This window comes from Harpia harpyja, chromosome 6 (assembly GCF_026419915.1).
Source record: "Harpia harpyja isolate bHarHar1 chromosome 6, bHarHar1 primary haplotype, whole genome shotgun sequence".
NCBI classification, from domain to species: domain Eukaryota; kingdom Metazoa; phylum Chordata; class Aves; order Accipitriformes; family Accipitridae; genus Harpia; species Harpia harpyja.
In genome coordinates this window covers 21,939,839-21,960,219 of record NC_068945.1, presented here as the reverse complement: position 1 = coordinate 21,960,219, position 20,381 = coordinate 21,939,839, and the positions used below count along the sequence as shown (strand labels likewise).

The 20,381-nt window shown below is 39.7% G+C and overlaps 1 protein-coding gene across 5 annotated transcripts in view; it reads left to right on the top strand.

The window, feature by feature from the left end:
- Positions 1–20,381, top strand: part of KIAA1549 (KIAA1549 ortholog) — a 164,704-nt gene extending 144,323 nt beyond the window's left edge. For 2 of the 5 annotated variants that reach the window (XM_052789774.1, XM_052789773.1), the window contains 6 exons: positions 260–404; positions 2,047–2,376; positions 3,303–3,355; positions 7,170–7,315; positions 9,186–9,340; positions 14,514–20,381. In XM_052789774.1, the coding sequence (XP_052645734.1) occupies positions 260–404; positions 2,047–2,376; positions 3,303–3,355; positions 7,170–7,315; positions 9,186–9,340; positions 14,514–14,768 (1,084 nt within the window). In that variant the 3' untranslated portion in view covers positions 14,769–20,381. The remainder of the gene's footprint in view (positions 1–259; positions 405–2,046; positions 2,377–3,302; positions 3,356–7,169; positions 7,316–9,185; positions 9,341–14,513) is intronic. The other 3 variants (XM_052789775.1, XM_052789776.1, XM_052789778.1) reach the window with 2 other exon arrangements.

Here is a 20,381-nt window from a genome sequence, read left to right as displayed (position 1 = left end):
GTTTGAGGGAGGAATGGGACAGTTTGGAGAGCTGCCAGTGAAAGTGTTATTAGGAGAAGCTTGAGGAGAGAGATTTGAGGCTAACTAATGGGACTGGGAAAGGGAAGAGAAACAGGGCTGAGGCAAGGATCACTTGGAGGGAATGGGCAGAGGAGTTCAACCTTGATGGGATGAGAAGAAAAATTGCAAAAAGAAATGTGATTACCTTTGTCTTGTTTGTTTTTTCTCTCTCTCTGCTTTTTGTTTTCTTCCTGTTAAGTTCTCGTGCAAAACGTTCTCCCAAGCAGCGCCGGCGACATCAGATAAATGGGAGTCCGACTGATGCAGAAAAGGACAGGTTAATCACAACTGACAGTGATGGGACATACAAAAGGCCTCCAGGAGTCAATAATTCTGCATATATTGTATGTATGTCTCTTGAAAGACAGGAGTGTTCTGATAATTGTAATGACAGTTGCGACATTGGGAGGCTTTTGGCCTTCTGACTATGGTCTATATGGCTAGTTTCAGTCACATTAGTTAGCATGTAAATCAAAGTGAAACAAGGATTTAATTGGCAGTCTGTCAGTATTAAGCAGTAAAATTCTGCCAAGTATTCCTTGATACTAAAGAGACCAAGAACCAAAACCTTGTTTTCATTAATGCCACCGTATTATGCACACGAAAGTGTGCTTGGCATGTTTTGCAATATCTTGAATGTAGTTTCACTCTAGTCCAATTTGCTGGTTGTTATATATTCGTATGTTACAGAAAACTTCATCCTTTGCTCTCAGAGTGGAAGACTCAGTTCCTCTCATCTTTAAAATGTGGGAATTAATTATTAATGAAAGAGAAACATCTTTGTACTACAGTAACTTGAAACAATTCTAGTACAATGTCTTGAAAATTAATTTTGTTTCCTGACTAAAAAAGGCAAAGACACTGGAGAATGCTTCTGTTCAATCATATCCATGTCACAAAGTGTATTTAGGCATCTTTAACCACTTCTAAGCAGACTTTACTAAGCCTAATGCTGATATTGGAAACCCCTGGACAGTTTTCCTCTTGAAAGATGGTTTAATAATTTTAAGAATTCCACCATTAGCTGCATATGCAGTCAGGTGACTACAATGTCGATTTCTGCAGTTTCCCTCTGCCTTCAAACGAGAGTGTGATGATTTTAATGTCATGCTGCAGCAGAATGAATTATCATCTGAAGCTGTTTTATTAAGACATGTCACACAGCAAGCTCAGCCCCTTTGGCATCTGTAGCGAGACAGTACTCAGAATGCTAAGTTCCTGATGAAGTAGAGGCTTTTGCATCTTGACGACTGATTTTGCAGTGTGCATGCAGTAGTAAGAATGAGCTTTGATAAGTCTGCTGTTGCAAAGCTCATTTAATTTCCTGTTACTGATGAACAGTAAGCCCATGTGGTAAGAGCCCAGGTAGTAATTGCGATGCATGCCTCAGGTATTGCTGCTATGAAGCACTTATATGACTCCCATTCAGGTGATGCACCCAAGTTCAAGTTCCATGCAGGTAGACGCTTAGTTGCTTAACAGCTCCCTTTGTGTGTTTTTCTAGGAGGTAATAATTGTTTAATGTTACTGCTGATATGGGCAGTTGTAAGCTAAAGACTGAATTAATTTCTTGGAACTGCAAAAGCTGCAGAGGAGTCAAAGATGTAGACAGAGCTGATTATCTTTTTCTGGGTGGAATAAATGCTCTCTGCATGACATTGTTATGTGCTTGCAAACCACAAGATCTCTGTTGTAGCTGAGTAACTCCAACACAAAGCTGCGTTGCCTTATCTGAGATCAGAGTCTTTCAAATCACACTGAATGAAGTATTTGAACAGCTGGTGTTTTGTATCTCCATGCATATGTGCGTGCAGAAGTGGGGAGGGAAATGGGCAGGTTTTGTCCAGCACCGCCAGTTGTGCCATTTATCTCATTGTGGTTCTGGCAAAGAAAATGTAGCTCAGACTTAAGGCCCACAGGGTCTTGGAAGCTGGCTGGTTAGATCTTCTCTGTGGCTGCCCTTCACCTTTTTTCTGTTTTCTCCAGTCTGATCCAGACTTGCCTCCTGAACCTCAGACATCGTCTTCAGCTGATCTGAGGAAGTTCCCTGGCTTGCCTTCCCACCCAGTCTCCCAGTACATCCCACCACAGCCGTCCATTGAAGAGGCTCGGCAAACCATGCACTCGCTGCTGGATGATGCTTTTGCGCTGGTGGCTCCCAGCAGCCAAGCAGCCAATTCCACGGCCGTCACACCACCTGGGGTCTCCTCAGGACAGCCGGTAAACAACACTCCTGCTCGAGCAGGGAGGGGAACCACATGCACCCAGTGGGGATCACCTTATGGTCCAACTCAGGCAGTAAACAACCCATTTAATGTGAGTGGTGCAATTTAAAAGGCTTTTCTGGGCAGGTAGTTAGCACCAGTTGAGCCATGGTCACTGTTATTGTGCCCTTGCTGTCAGGACTTATCACAAATGTGGAGCAGTTTCTGAAGCCAGGAGAATTTGGAAATGACCGTCACAAGATGATGAACTTGCTTTTTAAGCCGTTTGGATTCTTTTCCCATCCCAACCACAAGAGAAGACGGGATTTCTCCCCCTTTAGGATAACGTTTCTTTTTTTTCTCAGTTATGATCTTTCACAGATCAGTCCTGTTATGCCCGAGAGTAAAACTTCATTTCTTTAAAATATATATGCGTGTTCATATTTTGACAATGAAAAAAGAATGTATTGGGCTTTGGTCATATTTTTTAGCAGGGTATCCAAATGCTTTCAGGATGTGAGGGGTAGAGAAGCAGTATTTCTGTGTACCATTTTTTACATTTTATGGAGCACTGAGACACATGGATAATCTTTTAGGTCATCTCAAGTTCCACAACAATTCAGTACAAGTTTTGTAATGCCATTGGAGTTTCGAGTCTGAGCCCCATGGTCTCTCTGTTGCAGTCTGATGCTGGTTGAGGTATAAAGAGATGACCAAATGCAAAGCTTGGTTTGCTGAAAATTTTAAGCTAAGTAGACATTGGAGCAGCCCTTGATCTTCTGCAAGTGAGAGAAAGTATTTCTGAAAGGTTTTTAAGTTAAGACTCTGACCAGACAGAAGAGACTGCTAGCCCACTGTAACAGTGATTCCCAGATCATCTTGTGTTTCTGGGTTTGCGAAACTAAGCTCGTATGGCTGCAATCAATTCACACATACAGACCTAGTGATCTCTGCCATTCATCACTTAAAAGGCTGACAGTGGACTTCCCAGTGTATGCATTTTGGTTTTAATTTGGGTTTTTTTCGTTCTTCTGACAGAGATATGTGGAATTTGGAATGACTCCTCCAACAGCACCAGGTCTCCTACCAAGGTAGCTTTTCACTGATTAGAATTATCATTTATTATTTTCCTTGCAATTCCTCCAGAGTTCTTACCAGCACTGGTATATTACTATGCAAAGTACTGTATAAAAGAGAAGTAATAGGAGTCCAGATCCAGCCTGTGTAATTTATTTATGCAGCATGAATGACATATGCATGCTGTATGGAATTCAAGCCTCCATTTAAAAGAAATGTGTTTCTAGCCCTTTGGCTATAGAGATACCCTTCCAAATATTGCATAAAACCACTGAGTTTCAGCTTTTAGAGAGCCTGAAATTGTTACTCAGATGCATGTAATTCTCCCAATACTCTCACCTCAGGGCAACACTGTCTCACAAAAGCTTTCAGATGACTGGCAGATTCATTCTATTTTTAACCAAGTTGAGAACAAATTACAGACCATGGTGACTTTCACAGAGAAAGCCTACCTTGCAGGCCTATTATTATAAAATCAGGGGGCAGGGGGGGAATTTTCCATCTTCTCCTGGCCTTGCTGTGGGAGAACCATGTGAAGAGAAGAAAAACAGTTGTCCAGGTGACTGTTAATTCCACGTTTGGTATCTGTGTTTTAACTACACATGAAGGTGGACTCTTGAGTCATGATACCCACTGCGGTCAGACTTGTCTCGCCCTCTCCAAGCTGCTGCAGCCAAGGTGGTAAAAAGGTGGCCTCGTGCTGCTCTCTCATTACCTTCTTACAGCTCACCATGTGAGATGAAATCCCACTGGTATCCATGTCATTCATTAGATTTCACCTAAAGTCTTCACTGCCTTGGAAACTTGATGGTAAAATGGATATGAAGAACTTTCCTTTATCCATTGTTCTGCAACCTGATTTTGGAAGGACCAATTAGAAAAGGAGGAATCTGTAAGCACATTTTCTTATTTAGGTCTTGGCTGAAGGTGACAGTTTCAGTGTGAGCAGAGCATACATGAAATGGCACACAGTATGAATGCAGTGTATTTTTTGTAATTTAGGTTACCTTGAAGATTATGAGCTTTGAGACTGCCAACACAAAGCATAACCAATTGTTTGTTATTGAGGGTTTTCTCTTTGTTGGGCTATTATGCATTCAGGAAAAATGTGTGAAATTAATCATGAGATTAAAGTGGTGTAACCCGTGTTAATACACCTGAGCAAGATGGTGTCTTTGCAACATATTTTTTGTTCAGAAGTTTAGCAACCTTTGGCACAGGCACTCTGGATTTCTGTTAATTACAAATTAATGGCATCATTATTAATAGTTCAAATGCTGGCGCTGCCAGTGCTGGCAGGTGAAGTTAACAATCTGCAAGGTCATTGACCTTAACAGGAAGAATGCCTTTACATTTTCATTAAAATAGAAGGTTTCCTAAAGCTTGGTCAATAGAAAACAAGGAAGGAGTTGTCATGGTTGTGGAGTGGGGGTTATGCTCAAATTCAGAAGATAATGATAAACAAATTGATAGAAACAGTGCACCAATTAGAGGAAGGAAAAATAGCCTGAGGTCGGTATGATTAGGTGTATCAATGTTATAGTCCATTGGCTTAAATATCCAATGCCTGGAATAATAGTTGGGTGACCGTACTGTTCCCTTCTCTGTACAAATGTAGTCAGCATCTTTAATGACGTGGAACCAACGTGGGTAAAAAAAAAAAATGTAAAAGACCTAGGTCACATAACAGCTAGGCAAACATAAAGGCACAATGAACCACACAAAGATACAATACCAGAAAATGAATATTGCATCATAGAGATACTTAGCCATAGTGGATTAGTGGTGTAAAATTGATTTTTGGGGCGGTGTCTCCCCACTTAGATAACTGGAGATTAGTAATTTTTTTTTGAAGGTGCAAAGATAAATTGAAGGCTGGGTCTCGGTCTGGAAATAGGAAGGAGCACTAGAAAGCCTATATGATATAGATTCAGAGCTGTATCCCATTTTTATACTCTTCTGTTGATATCTGACTTTAAAGAGTAGCTATATCTATCTATTATAAAGAAGATAGAGAAGAGAGGGTGATGGGTTATTAAATGTGCACCTTTCAAGTACAAACCCATCAGCAATAAAAGATATACTCCCTGTGTTCTGAAAAATTGGCACAAAAATAATACGTTTTCAGTAATGTTGAAAAAAGTATTCTCTTTGGACAATGTAAAAAATTTGTAGTAATTTATGAGCTACAAGATTCCAGCTCAGCACTGCAGCATAAAGGGCCAGACGATCATATCCTTTACTGGTTACAGTGATTAACGTAACAGAAGTGATATTGTTAAATGTTACCCACTCATTCAAGCATTTAGTTTAACTAGCTTTTAAGTCTGGTTGGAAATGGTTTCCTCTGGATCTGGTGAGTGGACAGGTGGGATTGTGTGTAAGGGAGCTGGGGAAGTTCTGGCACTTCCACAGTGGGACTGTTGGAGCTTGAACCCCTTATACCTCCTCCATTTAATACTGTATGCCAAGTAGCTAGTACTTTCATTTACAATTACTTGTTTGTGCTTTATTAGGCTCTTATTTGGCTTTATTAGGCTATTTATTATGTCAACTTTCTTTGCTATCTGGCTGTCATACAAAGGTGGTTAGTTTTCCAAATAAAGCACAAATCAAGAATAGTTTGAATTAGATGCAGTCATGGGTTTTTCCTGTAAAACAAAGGGCTGTAAAACTGAGGTCTTAAGGAACGGGATAGGTTGCAGTCCATAGCCTAGAAGGGCTTAGATGCCATTGTGGTAAAAGGCATATGAAACTCATCCCTAGTCGTTGCTTTGTGTAATTTTGTGTGCCTGACTTAGGATGTTTGTTTCATTTTGCTTCCTTTATACTCACCAGTGAGAGGCTCCTGCAGAAAATGATTCAGTGAACCTAAGCTTTTGCTTTGAATGCCTCTTGAAGAGTGTGTCTCTCTCCTTTGATCATACCTGGATTCTAAGAGACACTAGCCTAGTAACCTAAGCACCTGAAGTTTGGGCATCCACACCCCCACCATATTGACAAGAATCAATAATCCTTGAAAACTCAGCTGCCATTGGTCTTTTAAAATATAATCTCTCCATGCTAGGGTTAAGATATGTTAAGAGGAAGCATAGGAAAAGCAACATTTCCATCTCCTTCTCTACTCCTGTTCTGTGAATGAATTATAGGGTTTCTTTCACAAGTCCCGTTACCTTGGCACAGTTAACGAAGTTAGACTGATGACAGTTTCTGTTGTTAACTCTTTTCAGTAAATATATAACGACGACTACCAGCGCCAGCCTGAATTATAGGAAACATTAATTTTAGTATACGTTGCATCTCTTCATGTGTGCTAATGACAGCTTTGAGTATTTTGATGAATCTTAAAGGGCAAAGTTTTGAAAATTTCCTGAAAAATTACCAGATGCTTTATGAGATAATAGTTGTTCATGAAATATACATGTAATGCCATTTGTATAGTTTGATTTAGACCAAAACTGGGTGCCCAGAAACTCTTGAGCAAGTCAGATTTGTTGCCGAGTTAAACAGCTACATCACTACTGAAGTCTTATTTTTCTAGGGTTTTTTTCATAGAAGATGCTTTTCTTCCCCAAGGGGAAAACAAGATCTGTGGACTTTTTTCTCTGTATTGAGAAGACTGCAACGTGTGAAAAACACTTGTGTGAAATTTTGTTAGTTTCTAGTTCCTATTCTATATTCCTCAGATGTAATTATTTTCTTTAACATTTAAGGTTAAAACTTACATTAAAAGGCATCATAAAGAGTTGTTGTATGAGGTACACCTGCATTACTGTTTCTAACTAGGCAATTCACTTATTGTAATCTTGAGTCCTTATTTTTCCACAGGCAGAACTTTGGGCCAGGTTTTCTTCAACCTGCAGAGTTAATGCACCCGGACCAGCAGCCACCTGAGGTCCAGTATTCCTCCAGAGGGATATACTCAGAGGAAATGCCATCAGTGGCACGGCCACGACCAGTTGGAAGCACTGCAGGTACACTTCATTTAAGTTGAATGTGCACTAAAATAACTGATTCTTTTCCATATCTACTCTTACGCTGAGGTCACCATTAAGATGTTATTCTCCTTCAGCTACTACACTTGAAATGTGGTCCTTGTCTTCACTGCCAAAAAACCCAATGATCACAAAGTGAGGTTAACTTTACATCCATAGGACCTTGCAGAAAAAGGCAATGCTTTGCCACCTTTTTAGTGTCTTACCAGCATTGGATATCACACAGCGTATTTTCAAAAAAACCCATTCTCTTAAGAATGTAAGATTACTTAATTGTTTCAGAGCGTACAGTGTATGCTAACTTTCCACTGCTATTTCTTTTGTGCTAAATGAGCTAACTGATGCATCCCAAATCAGTCTGCTAAATACCAAATTTTTTTAATACTTTTCTGCATCTTTATTTCTCATTTCTCTTCCTAGAAATGTATGCACAAAAGCAGGATCTTTTAGGTGCTGATGACATTATCTATTGCTGCTGTCCCATATGAAATCACGTTCCCTGATTCGGTTGTGAGACAATTTCCATAGCACTCATCAATGCTATCGTCAATAAGATTCTAACATCACACGGCAATTAAGTAGCAAACACTGATTCCAAGAATAAAAGATTCTATTTTTATGCAAATGCCACAGTTAATTTTCTCCCAGTGAAATGTTTTCTTCCTGGGGAGTTGAAAAAGACTGGAAATACGATCGTATACTCATGTCAGAGTCCTAGTTTTGATAGCTGCTGTCCTCTCCCTGTAAATGTTAAATGAATGAGAATGACAGGGATGTAGTGACTGTTACAGTTTAATGTTTTAATTTTATTGTCTGATTCACACTGTTCTCTAAATGTTCATGTATATTTTTCTTTAAAGTTTGGAGGCAATTCAGATGATTAACTCCTGTCCTTCAGCATAATTATGTGCAAATATCAAACTTCGCAAATATTGGGGGATTTTTGAGAGGAAAATAGGAAAGTGACCTACCTGTCCATCATGTAAATCACACTGTTGTTTTTGTCTTTTCCTCCCTTTTTGTACATACACGTGCGCACACACACACAGATTTTCTCTTATGTATCTGTGGGTTATTAAATGTGTTTCATTTCTAATGAATAATAAAATATAATGATAATAAAATAAATCGTGTTTCCCTGTGGGAGGAAATTCAGGAAAAAGGAAAGCTGGCATGTTGTTACATGTGTCTTGCAATTAACGGTGGTGGCTATCCTTGCATGTGTTTTGAAAACAGCGGGAGGGGAGGGAAGGGAAAGGAGGAGGTTAGCTTTCAGGCTGAAAGGAGATACAGTGTGTTCTGACCTTCTCGTTAGTCAGCGACAGCATTGTTTAATATTTAACCACAAAGCAAGGCTGAAAGAACCGTACTCTTACATAGTCATGTATTTTATTCTTCTGAGAGATGGAATAGAAAGCAGTCCGGAGAGTTAGGGTCTTGCCAGTGTGATGCAAACAAGGTGTACCACAGGAGCAAATGTCTTCTCTTTGCTGCTAAGTAATTTACATGAAAGCATTGCCAGGGCTTTCAGTAAACACTGCTTGGAAAGGGCTGGCATATTTTTGAAATGAAGTGTAGTCCATGTCTGAGATGCATGTATCTCAACCTCTTCTTTCAGTGCAGTGGCATAGAAAAGCATCACACTCAAATGAACTGCACAAAATGCACATAACTTTTCCTTCTTTATTCTACACTGACAGCCTTCTTTCTGCTGATTTTTTATTAATTGCACAGAAACAGAGCTCCACTTTCTTCTTGTCTCCTGCTTCCAACAAAGTTTTATGTTGTCATTTGTCTGCCCTACAAACTTGATGTGTATAAAGATGAAAAAACAATATTTGCTTTTAAGGTTCTCAGATACAGCACCTCACTCAGGTGGGAATTGCTAGCAGGATCGGAGGTCCACAAGTGGAGATCCCCTCAGGCAGAGCAGGGCATGGCCAGCCGGGGGGGCCAGGGTGGCCCCAGTACCGTGGAGAGGATGAATATGCTAGGCGAGATGCAGTGAGTACTGTGTTACACATTTGCATAGTTTCCGAAGTAGTGATATGTTCGGGTATTTTTTTTTTCTGCATTACTGTTTGGAACCTTTTCCCCCTGGAATACTTTCAGTTGCTTCTCTGACATTCTTTGCTTTGCTCTTCGAACCCTCGTTAGCTCTTCTAACTTTTGCTTGCTGTTCTTTCACCTTTGCTTCTCTCTAACTGCTTTCTCTCACTTTACCCTAACCCTTTTTTTTTTCTCTCACTTGAGGCCTTCACCCATTAATTGCAGTTCACCCAGTTCTGCTTCTGAGCTCCAGCAGAGGTGGATACTGCTTTCCATTTCCTTCTTTGAAATATGCCTCTGTATTTTGAGATCATTGTAAGTAGAAAACATTGAATTAAATTGTCCCAGACTACTGTCCTACTTTGTATTGGTATAGTTCTTTTGTCTTCTGTATCAGTGCGCAACAGCAGGAGTCAGGGCAATGGAATAAGGTACATACTTGCACGTAACAGTAGAGGTGTTTCTAAATGAGTTATTTTCCTAGCCTCTGTCAGCAGGATGTGGTAAATTATGTCTTTGTTTACCGGTGTTGCCTAGGCAGCCATCGTGATTTCATGTTCTTGGCAGTGGTGCTTCTAGAGGTTGACGTTTCTGATTCAACCAGATGTGTGAGGCTGAAGATAGTACATGGCCTTTCCAGGAAAGATACAGTTGTCTGCTATCAGTCTCTGTTTGATGTACTTGCATCCTGAAGCAAAGTGACCTGTGACAGCTTTATTGTAGTACTCCTGAGAGTGACAACTTTATGTTCCTTCTTTTGCTCCTTTGCTTAAACTATCATTTTTCTGGTTTCTTCCTTGAGGGAGGAAGGAAGGATCTTCTTTTGCATACTTAGGGCAGTGTGTGTTCACACTACTTGAAGTTGCTTTGCAGTACTGCATGATCTCAAAATGGCTTTGCAGAAAGGAAATGCAACAGCATGGGCTTTATCTTTAGATTTTGGTGAAACTGAGCTGCCACCACTCCAGATGAACTTGGGAGGAGCAGCATAAAGCTTTCGAGAATTGGGCACACTAGAGACAAACTCTACCGATACTATTCAAAAACTTTAACTGTCAAAGCCGATAGATGTATTTGCCTAATTTAACTTGCTATCTGTGCTTGGAACTGTGGTATTTGAGTGCAAGAACATCATGATTTGCGTTTATGTCTAGAAGAGCACTTGCATGAGAGATCTTAGTGTCGCTACTGTTTCATTTTCAGAGGCATCTCTAGGTTATCATTCATTGCCCCTTCTTATCATTTGTCTTTTCTGAAAATGACTTTTCTTTTCTGGATGTGTGGGCCTTTCCCTTCTGTCCCACAAGTGCATGTTCAGCCATTACTTTCTTAATATTTTATTACTTGAATTGCTAACATATCACTGAAAATTCAGTTATGGACCCATTATCTGAGATGCTACACAAACAGTTGGTTTTGACATCAGTTACCTGCACAATTTTCAAAGATTCATGGCTCAATACAGTATGATTTGGTTGCAGTTTGCACTTTCAGTCACATTTTCAGATGGGTGCATGCCACCTCAATCCAGGTTGACTTTTAATTAATTAATCAGAGTTTAAACACTTCATCGGCTTTGACAGAACTTTTTGCTCGCTGGTTGCTTTAGTTCATATGTTACTGCAATGTGATTTTTTCAGTTTGCTTTTTTTTAAAAAAAAAAAAGCAAAAGGAGGAGATCATGGACTAAAACTATCTGAGTATGGTGTCATTTACTTGTAGGAGAGCTCACCTAGTGCCTGCACTTTCTTTTTCTTATGAGGAATTCTTTCTTTTTTGCAAAGGATTATTCCCATTTAAAAAAAAAAAGCATTATTAAATGAGCCCTAGTCTTGTAGTTTTCTGTAGTTAAAGAATTACCTTCAGAATTTGGATTCTTTCACCTAGACAGAGCTCTAAATTTGTCTTTCCTCCTTTTGGAAAGGAGGTTTTACTTAATGACAGTCATGTTCCTTCTGGTGCAGTATTCAACTGATCCTTTGCAAACAGTCTTACTGTTCCCTCATTCTGAGTGAGTTTCTAACATTAAACGCTGCATTTAGGAAGGTTAGGTCTAGAGCATTCTTCTCACCTGCAAACTCGAGAGGGATCTGCATTTGTGTTCCTGCAATGGCCCTTTCCTTCACAGTATCCTCACCTATTATTCCAGCAGTCAACACCTGATTTTCTGCTGGAATATGAGCTCTCACTTGTATCTCCTGACCCAAAGCCAGTGTGCAACTTGCCATCAGTTCACCTTAATTCTCCATCTAGAAGGCCTAGGCAACCAGGATCATTACACCATTTCCTTAGCTGACACAAAATACAATGCTGAGCAAGTGGTCATTAGAGCAGCAGCAGAACTGAAGCCTGGTTTTTTACCGATGTGTGTAGTGTCTTGCATATCGCTACCTCCCTACCACCACCTGGCATCACCTCCTATCCATCTACAGACCCCTATAGCTCTCCACTGTTCTCCCAAGTCTTTTCCAGGTTTTCAGTGTTTCCCCCAAGCCACCCTTATCCTTTATTTTTATACTCTGGCTGCCCACCATAGTCTCTCTAAACCATCTTACCATACTTCAAGTTGTGTCTCATGTCCCCTAGCTATCCCCTGTGAGATACACACTGGCTGACAGGTCCAGCTGAGCACAGCCTAACTTGGCCTTTCTGCCACTCAGAAGAAGATTTAATGACAGCACAAATCAGGTTATGTCTAATTAGCTATCTATTTTTGTGAATTTTATAATATATATCTGTTCATACGTATACATATATACGTATGTGTGTATATAGTTGTACATCTAATTCAGTTGAAATTGGCCACAGAGTTCAACAGTTATTAAATGGAGATTAAGAAATTCACAATGTGATCTCATAAATCTTCATTCCTTAAGAAGGAAGATTCAATAAAGATACTTTTGTCAATCATTTTGTACTGTTAATTATACAGAATTATTTGTACTGTTGATTATACAGAAGTTTCTATATAAAAATATGTGATTTCTAGATACTATCTAAAACTATATATTGTTATATATGTAATATTATATAATATATTGATGTATATTTCTATTAGTAGAGAAATTTAAAAGTAAAAAAAAAACAGCAAAAATTCTTCCAACCTTTTTACTCTCCTTATTTTGCTGTTGTAGTTTAGTATAGGTTAGGTTTCTAAACCAATCTGGTTGTGAAAGTTCTCAGACCTGTTTAATTCTGATGTTATATATGAGATTGCAGAAATACACTTTTGTTTTTCTGAGCTACTTAAGAAAACTTTGATAATGTTAAAAAACAGCCACTGCAGTCATCAGATGTTCTTCCTAACTTCCCTTAAGAAACCGTTCTTACAGTGCTAATTCAGCGCAGTGTGAGATAGGAGCTGAATCACGTAATGCATTTTAAATGTGAAAGTAACATGAACATAATTTAGGTTGCTGTTAAGACTCATGTGTAAAGGAATGTTTGCTTTTAATAATTTTTTATGTCACCTCTTTTCTATAAACCCACGGAGTACTTGTCGGGTTTGCTAACTCTAGACCGCACGTATGAATTAGTTTCAGGTTTCACTGCCAAGCGAATAATTCTGAACAATCAAGAGACCCGTTCATTCCTTTCTGATACTAAAATCACCTCCCTTTTATAAGAAGTAAGACAGGATGTTACTTGGAAAACCTTCTTTACCTATCATTCTTCTATTAAAGCCTCTTTTCCTCTTAATCTCTCTCCCCAAATTAACTGTGTAAATGATGAGTGCTGTACGTGAGCTGAGCAAGAGAGTCAGAATCTATTATTAGTTCTACTTTACACAAAATGGCTTAGATTTTATTCATTTTTCTTTTGAGAGATGTTAAGGAACATACTCTCATGCATTTTTGTGTTCCCTGTGCCCTGCTGCCACAGTCACTCTAGGTCCCCCGTATCCTTCCCAGGCCCTGCTTTGTAATCCCTTCATTCCCTTCCCCCTCACCCTCAAATCCTCTTCTAGCTGACCTTGCTGTCCTTTCTTCCCTCATCAGATTGCTCTCTCTGCTACTACTTAAGGCTTAGCCACAGAGAAGGATAGCGCTTGCTAAATTGTGATAACTGTGATCTGAACTTGCTGCAGCTAGCTGCTCCTCATCCCCAGCGCAGACCCTTTGAAAGGGGATTATGCTGCTTTGCTCCCAGTTGTGCATTCAGCAGGGTGTGTTCAATTCCTTTGTGTCCAGTGTTTTCTTCTGGCTGTGTCTCAGCCTTCAGCAATACGAGGCAAGAGGAAATGATTGCTTTAGGGATGTCAGCTGGAATTTAGATTTTCAAAATGTATCTCGTTTGTGTCTATACTGGGAGTTGGTGCAGTCACCTAGTGTACTGTAAATTCGTGCTTTGTTTTAGTGTAAGCAGATTTTTTTTTTTCCAGCTAGACCAACCCATAAACTCAGGCTTCTGTTTTGTTTCTCTCTTGTTTTGTCACAAAATGTATGTTACTGAACAAATGCAGAATTAACCCCTTTCTACCCTGAAACAACGATTGTCCCTAAACTGGGATAGTGTTTCTCAGTTATGTAAAACAGCTATCGAGTATAGAAAAATCTAATCTTTCTGATTTGAATAGTTTTCTCCTGCTGCTTCTTCTGTTGACCGTGTTTTCCTGGGCACTGGTCAGTGACAGGGTCCTCACAAGTGTACAGTCTGAACAGGCAAGCCAGGCAGAAAAGGGGAAGGTGAAAGTAGTAGTATCTCTATTTATAAATAGTATGGAGAAATGACAGCTGGGAAGAGAGTGATTTGCCTGTTGTCTTTTAGGAAGTTGATGGAAAGGCGAGGAAAGAGAAGCCAATTCTGTTGACTTCCAGTTCTGTGGTTTTTCTTCCCACCTCCTTCTACTTCAGTTTCTAAACATACCATAGATTAGGGGGTCAGACTTTTTAATGGATGCTCAAAGAGATTTTGAAAATCCCTGAACTTGAGGCAGTCCAGCAATTTTGTGTACACTTGTTTTGTGCTCCATAAGAGGAATCACTCATTCATACAACAGAACAGTGGCAGCAGATAGAAGCATCTCCATGCTGCTTTCCCTCTGTTCTTTGCCTTTTTGCTTTCTTGTCTTTTCTGGGATTATCATGTTTGTTCAGAAAGTACAATAACGCTTTCTACCTTTTTGCAGACGCATATGCATGGACACCAAGAATATTCCTCCTCACCAGTATTCCAGATGCCGAGGACTTCAGCCAGGCAGCCCTCGGCACCCCCTGCTCAGCTTCCACACAACAGCCTTCAGGGCCAGGGCCTTTGTTACACCACCAGTTCCACTGAGGACCTCCAGCCAGGTCACTCTTCAGCCTCTCTTATCAAAGCAATTAGAGAAGAACTTCTACGACTTTCTCAGAAACAGACAACAGTGCAGAACTTCCACAGTTGATTTAGCATTCCCTTGCAAATCTGCCAGGTATCTGCTTCCTATGGAAGCAAAGACTTAGAGGAAATCAGCAATGTTGTTCTCTCAAATGAATGAACTTTCACAGCTCTGTTGACAACACTCTGGAAAAAACGAAAAAGGCAGCAAAATGAGGATAGTAAGGAGAGATGGGGAACAAACAGGGAAAATCATCAGTGTCATCACAAGTAATATTAATTAATCTGCTAATATTACGGTGCTCCTCTTCTCTCCCTACCCTCATTCAGCCTAACACAGAAACAGAACCTTAGGTCAAGAACTCAACACGCCAGCAACAACAACAACAACAAAAAAAATCACAGGAACAAACTCCAAGTATGATAGACTCCTTTTTCTAAGGAAGTAGGTGAAGGTTTGAATAAACTGAGATGATATTTTGCAAGAGATTACAAGTGTTCTGATCTCTCCAGTGCTTATGGGGAACTGGTTTGTGTTGCTGTTCTGCAAGATTACAAACTGTATTCGCTCAAGGGTGTTGAAGGTGTGATCCTACATAAGAATCACTTTGGTTGTCAGGAACAATGGGACTACTTAGAATAAAAGTCTTTTTGAGCTACTTGTAACAAACTGAAACAATAATTGTTATAGCTCTGTGCTTCCGAATGGAGCTACCCTCTGCACTCTTCCTTGTTTTCCTTCTGGTGCTGAAGCTTCAAGTGTTCCTTCATCTTCAATGTTTGCAAACTGAAACATTGGCCTTGTATGACTAAAAAAATATCTGTAGACTCATTCAGGCTGGAAAAACAAAGCAAAGCATCCAAACAGAAAGGGCTTGGTATTTATTTTGTTCTAAAATTATTGAAAACTGGGAGAGGAATACTCAGCCACAGTTGAATTTGGGGAAATGTGTATGTATATCTTTAAAAAATATATTTACATACTATATGCTCTTGCAAGACCAGTGATAAAATATTGCCACTCTGTAGTTTACTTTGTGGACAGAAACCAATCCAGCCTGATTGGTACAGGGTCACCAGCATTACGTTATAAATTGATGTCCTAAATCATTGCTTATGTTTGGATCTGAATAATTTTAGTGAAAGTCAGTGACAGTTTAGAGCATTAACATAGGCTTAGATTTGCAGTTTTGAGACAGTTTCTATATTTATACTTGTTTCCATGGTCCCTTTGGACAAAGGGTAAGCATTATCCCCATGGTAAGAATGGTATGTGCCATGGAACTGTTTGTTGCTGGTTTTTTCCAGAGTTTTAATTTAATATTAGCTACGAATTTACTAATATTTGGCCATTGCATAACTGTAACTGACATAATACATACGGAAGTTTTACTTAAGTCATGATTTGTTGGAGTGTTTTTATTTTCAGATCAAACTGAACTGAAGCGGAGAAACTGCTGGCACAGAGATAGAGGGTAACTCAGTGTTTGTGAGGAGGCTTGGGAGCCTTGCCCTAGAAAAATGAAAAGCAAAACTATTTGGTGCTACAGTGTGGGTATTTCAAACACTAGCAGATGGTAGTTGTAAAAGGTCTAAGGAACAGTAGTCCACCAAAGAGATCATTAGGCAATTGATGAGGGTGGGGCTGCATTTGCCTCACTTACTGGGGTAGAAATGTCATTGGTAAAATACAGGTATGTAACACTGGTATAGGATGGTGGTCTTTGGCTACCAAATCTGTTCTGGTTCCAGTGCACAGTTCAATAACTGTGACAAGACTAACTCAGACTGAAATGAAAACAAGTAGAAGGACACCATGGAAGAACCTTTTGTTCCTTGTTCATGACATGCGTACATAATATCCTTTGCCAAAGCATAAACTAGGAAGCAACTGGCTGCTCACTGATGTAGAAAAAGAATGTGGTATGTTTCTCCTCTTCATTAGGAAGCTCAGTTATTCTTCTGTTTACCCATGATCATCAAAAGGCTGTATTAAATTGTTTTAAGGGACTTACTGTAGTGAAGCAGTCTAATTTCTAGTTCCCTGGCCTTATGGGCACTGGCTGAGGTTTGAATGGAGTCAGAACACCAGCATGGTTGTGAACAGCAGTACCAACAGGTTATTGTGTTGTGAATTTTTTAAGCTTTTTGTATGATAATCACTTGTAGGATAAAAATACAGAAACATTTAATTTCTGCCAAGTTTGTAAACATGAATTTTGCCAATACTTCTGCAAAATGTCAGGTTTTGCGGAATGAAGAGTGTATCAGGCAGTGTTCATTTGGTCTTTTTGACAATGCTGAAGACTGACTGTTTCTAAGCATTCCCATTAAAACCATCTCTTTCAGAGCCCGCATCCTTCTCCAGCTTAATTCTGCAGTGAGGTCAGAGGCCAGTGCTTATAATACTAGCACGTTACTGTGACTTCATTTCAAGAAAATGTGGGCTTCTAGAAAGTAAGTTCATTGTCTGGGTGCTGGCTCCAGCTGTTTAAGAAGGAATATGAATTAAGAGTTTTGAAAGTTAGAGGTACTTAAGCCATTTCTCATTCATTTTTGCTAGTGATGGTGATGCTATTGTGATATTCCACTACTTATGTTTGGAAGAATATCCTTTTCAGTCACAAATCTTATGAAGAACATGGGACACGGGACAAATATGTACTGGTAAATAAAGGAGGCTTTCTGATGCAAAAAACCTTTTTAAAACCTTCCAAGTTCACAGGGCAGGACAGTAAAATACAAGAAGTCAGAAAGCTGTGTTTGGAAGTTAAGTTCTCAAACTTGCTGGAGACCTGATGCACTGTTGACAAAAAATGGTATGACATAGTCTGTATCTTCATATAGTAAGAAAAGTAACAAGTAAGGCACCAGTTCCAAGGATGATCTTAACACAGGAGACCCACACTTTACTTTCTGCAGCTATAAGAAAAGGAGGGTTTTTCATGTGCTACAAAAGGACTCTGTGGAGTACATGTGCCAAAATGTGTGTTTCCACTTGGGAATTCAGGGGAAAAAAAAAATCTGCAAGCTTCTGCATCCCCATGTGCTTGAGCTCTTTTGCCAATTTTTTTATTGCCCTATTAAAAGAGGCAGGGGGAGGGGGGGGCAGGGAACAGAACCTTTTTTCTGAAACTTAAAGTATCCTGAATTTAAGTATCTGTTAATGAAGCTACCAGTTTCTGAAAACACTGATCAGATGAGAAGTTGGTACAGGCACAGAAAGCTGTTACCAACAGTTACATCCATTTCCGTGACTAAACCATCTGGTTCATGGAATCCTCAGGCTCTTCTCTTTCTTTACAATTTTCCTTGACATTTGTGTTTAGTCTGTGTTTTAGTTTGGCATATAGAAGAACTTGGCGAGATGAAAGCTACGTAATTTAGCTTGGTTGGTTTGCCAGAATGTTGACCTCTAGCCTGCTTCTTGATTATCTTTGGAGCTAAGTGAAATTTTACAATTATTTTTCATACACTCAATTTGAAAGGCGGGGCACACTTCAGTACTATAAAATTTTCTCTACCAGGATGTAACTCATGGTCCTGTCAGTGACTGTGGGCATGTGACTCAGGGAAGAAAACCTTGCTTTTAGAAGAGTGAATTGCATAGGTGCTGGACTCATGATGTTAAATATGCACACTTTGGAGCAGTAAGTGGAATTTCACTGACCCTTTGCAATGTATTGTACTTGCAATGGTTTGGAGCAGGCTTCATATGTAGTGGTTGGAGAGCAGCAGCATCACACAAGGTCTATATATCACCTCTGCACCCAAAGGATTGGTTGGCGAGATGTTGGCTACCCCAATATCACGCACCTTTATGCACGCACATAAATACGTAAATGGATTGATCACCCAGAAGTGCACGTTCCTACCAAGTGCTGAAGCCAGTGCCTTTAAATTAGACCACTGACAGCAGGGTTACAGCGTTATCATAGAAAGAGGCTGTTTACAGGGATCATAACTTCCCAAGAACCAAATCGGCTGACACTGTTGTGTGTTAACTCACAGCTTGAAAACACATTAGATGGATTATACAAGGAAGCTAGTATGTATTTGAGCCCAAGTGAAGTTGTGTGATATGGATGGCAGTAGGCAGTTGAACTCATTTTTTTTAACTCTTACTACATTCTCCTCTTTTCCAGCTTTTAACAATTTTTCCACTTGAGGAAGAAATAGGAATTTCCCATTCCATGCCTTTTCTAGTAGTTCTTTAACAGGTGCCAGTCCTTGAAAAAAACATATCTTGGCCAAAAGATTTGCAGTGGCAGGATGAAGAACATTTGTGACTTAGAGGTGGGAACATGTTGTGGGCCATATTTTTTGCAGCAGCAAAGAAATAGATGGATTAAAAAAAAAAAACAAACAGAAAAACATCTCTTCGGTATTTTCCAAATATGGACATAAAGCTGGAAATGGATTAAAATAAAAAGGATGACATCTGATTGTTAGAAGGCAAAGGACAGCAACCAGGTCTCCAGGACTACCTGTGACAGTGCCCTAAAAAGAGAGAGAGAAAATTTGGGGGACTCCCCCTGCCTCCACTCAAGCTCTTCCATAACACAACCCCTCTTCTGTGCAGTTCTTCACCACTTGCAATGCTAGTCTGGACAAGTGAGGAACATCTCTCATCAGTGAGACTCCCAAAAGCAGTTCAGCATGGCTGTAGAGTTTCTCCAGGACTGTTTAGATGTGCCTAGAGAAAAGCAGCTTTGGAGTGCTTAAATGTGGAAATAAAAGTCCAGTTCCCTGTTGTGGTGGGCATCTGTTCCCTCTTCCTGTTATTTTTTATTTAAAAATGGGGGAGAAACCCTGGGGATGTATTCTGCTGTCACCAGTCTGATGTCATTCATGTATTCCGCTACCTGTAGGTCCTAAATACTGAGGAAGCAGAAATAAGGAATGAAAGTTTTTGGCAATGCTGATGAAGATTCACTGTAGTTTTGCGGTATTTTGGTGTGAGCGCACTTGAGTGCTTGAAAAGTCTGGTGTCTCTTATAGTGAGTGTCCCTTGAAATGCAGCTTATGTCAGAAGGAGGACTGTAAAAATTTTCTTCTGTATCTCTGACACTAACTCACCGAGGGCAGAACAAGCTCAGCTTGTGACAGCTCGTACCGATAGGATTGGTAGTTCAGATCCAAATGTTGGTCTGCATATTGTCACTGGTCGCATCTGCATGACTTCCACTGAAAACCATTTAGTCGCATGTATGCTTTGGAAGGAGAATTTATCCTACAAATTTTTTAGTACAGTTTGGGATGCACTTGGCAAGATGTGTCTAGCTTGATGTACAAGTCCCAGGGTGAGTTTACTCACCCTGAGAGTAAGAAACTTGAGAAGCAAATATCCTGTGGAATTGCACTGCATTTTTAAAGAGACTTTTCCGGAGTAGAGCTGCAGTCCGGTGGATCCCACTGAAGACTGATAGATGAAAAAAAGTTACATTAGTACTAGAAGAATACACGTTTCTTTGCACTTCATAGTTTGTAGAACTGGAATGTTTTGTCTTGATTTCGTATTACTTTTTCTTGATACTCTTTACATTTAAAGTATGTATTTTCCTTTGTAATGGCCACTCCTGTTTAGTTTTGAGTAGTTCTTACTCCATAACTGGAAGTTTATGTTTAGGCTGTTACATCTTGCCTTAATCGGAATAAAATGTTGGTACATTTGAACAAA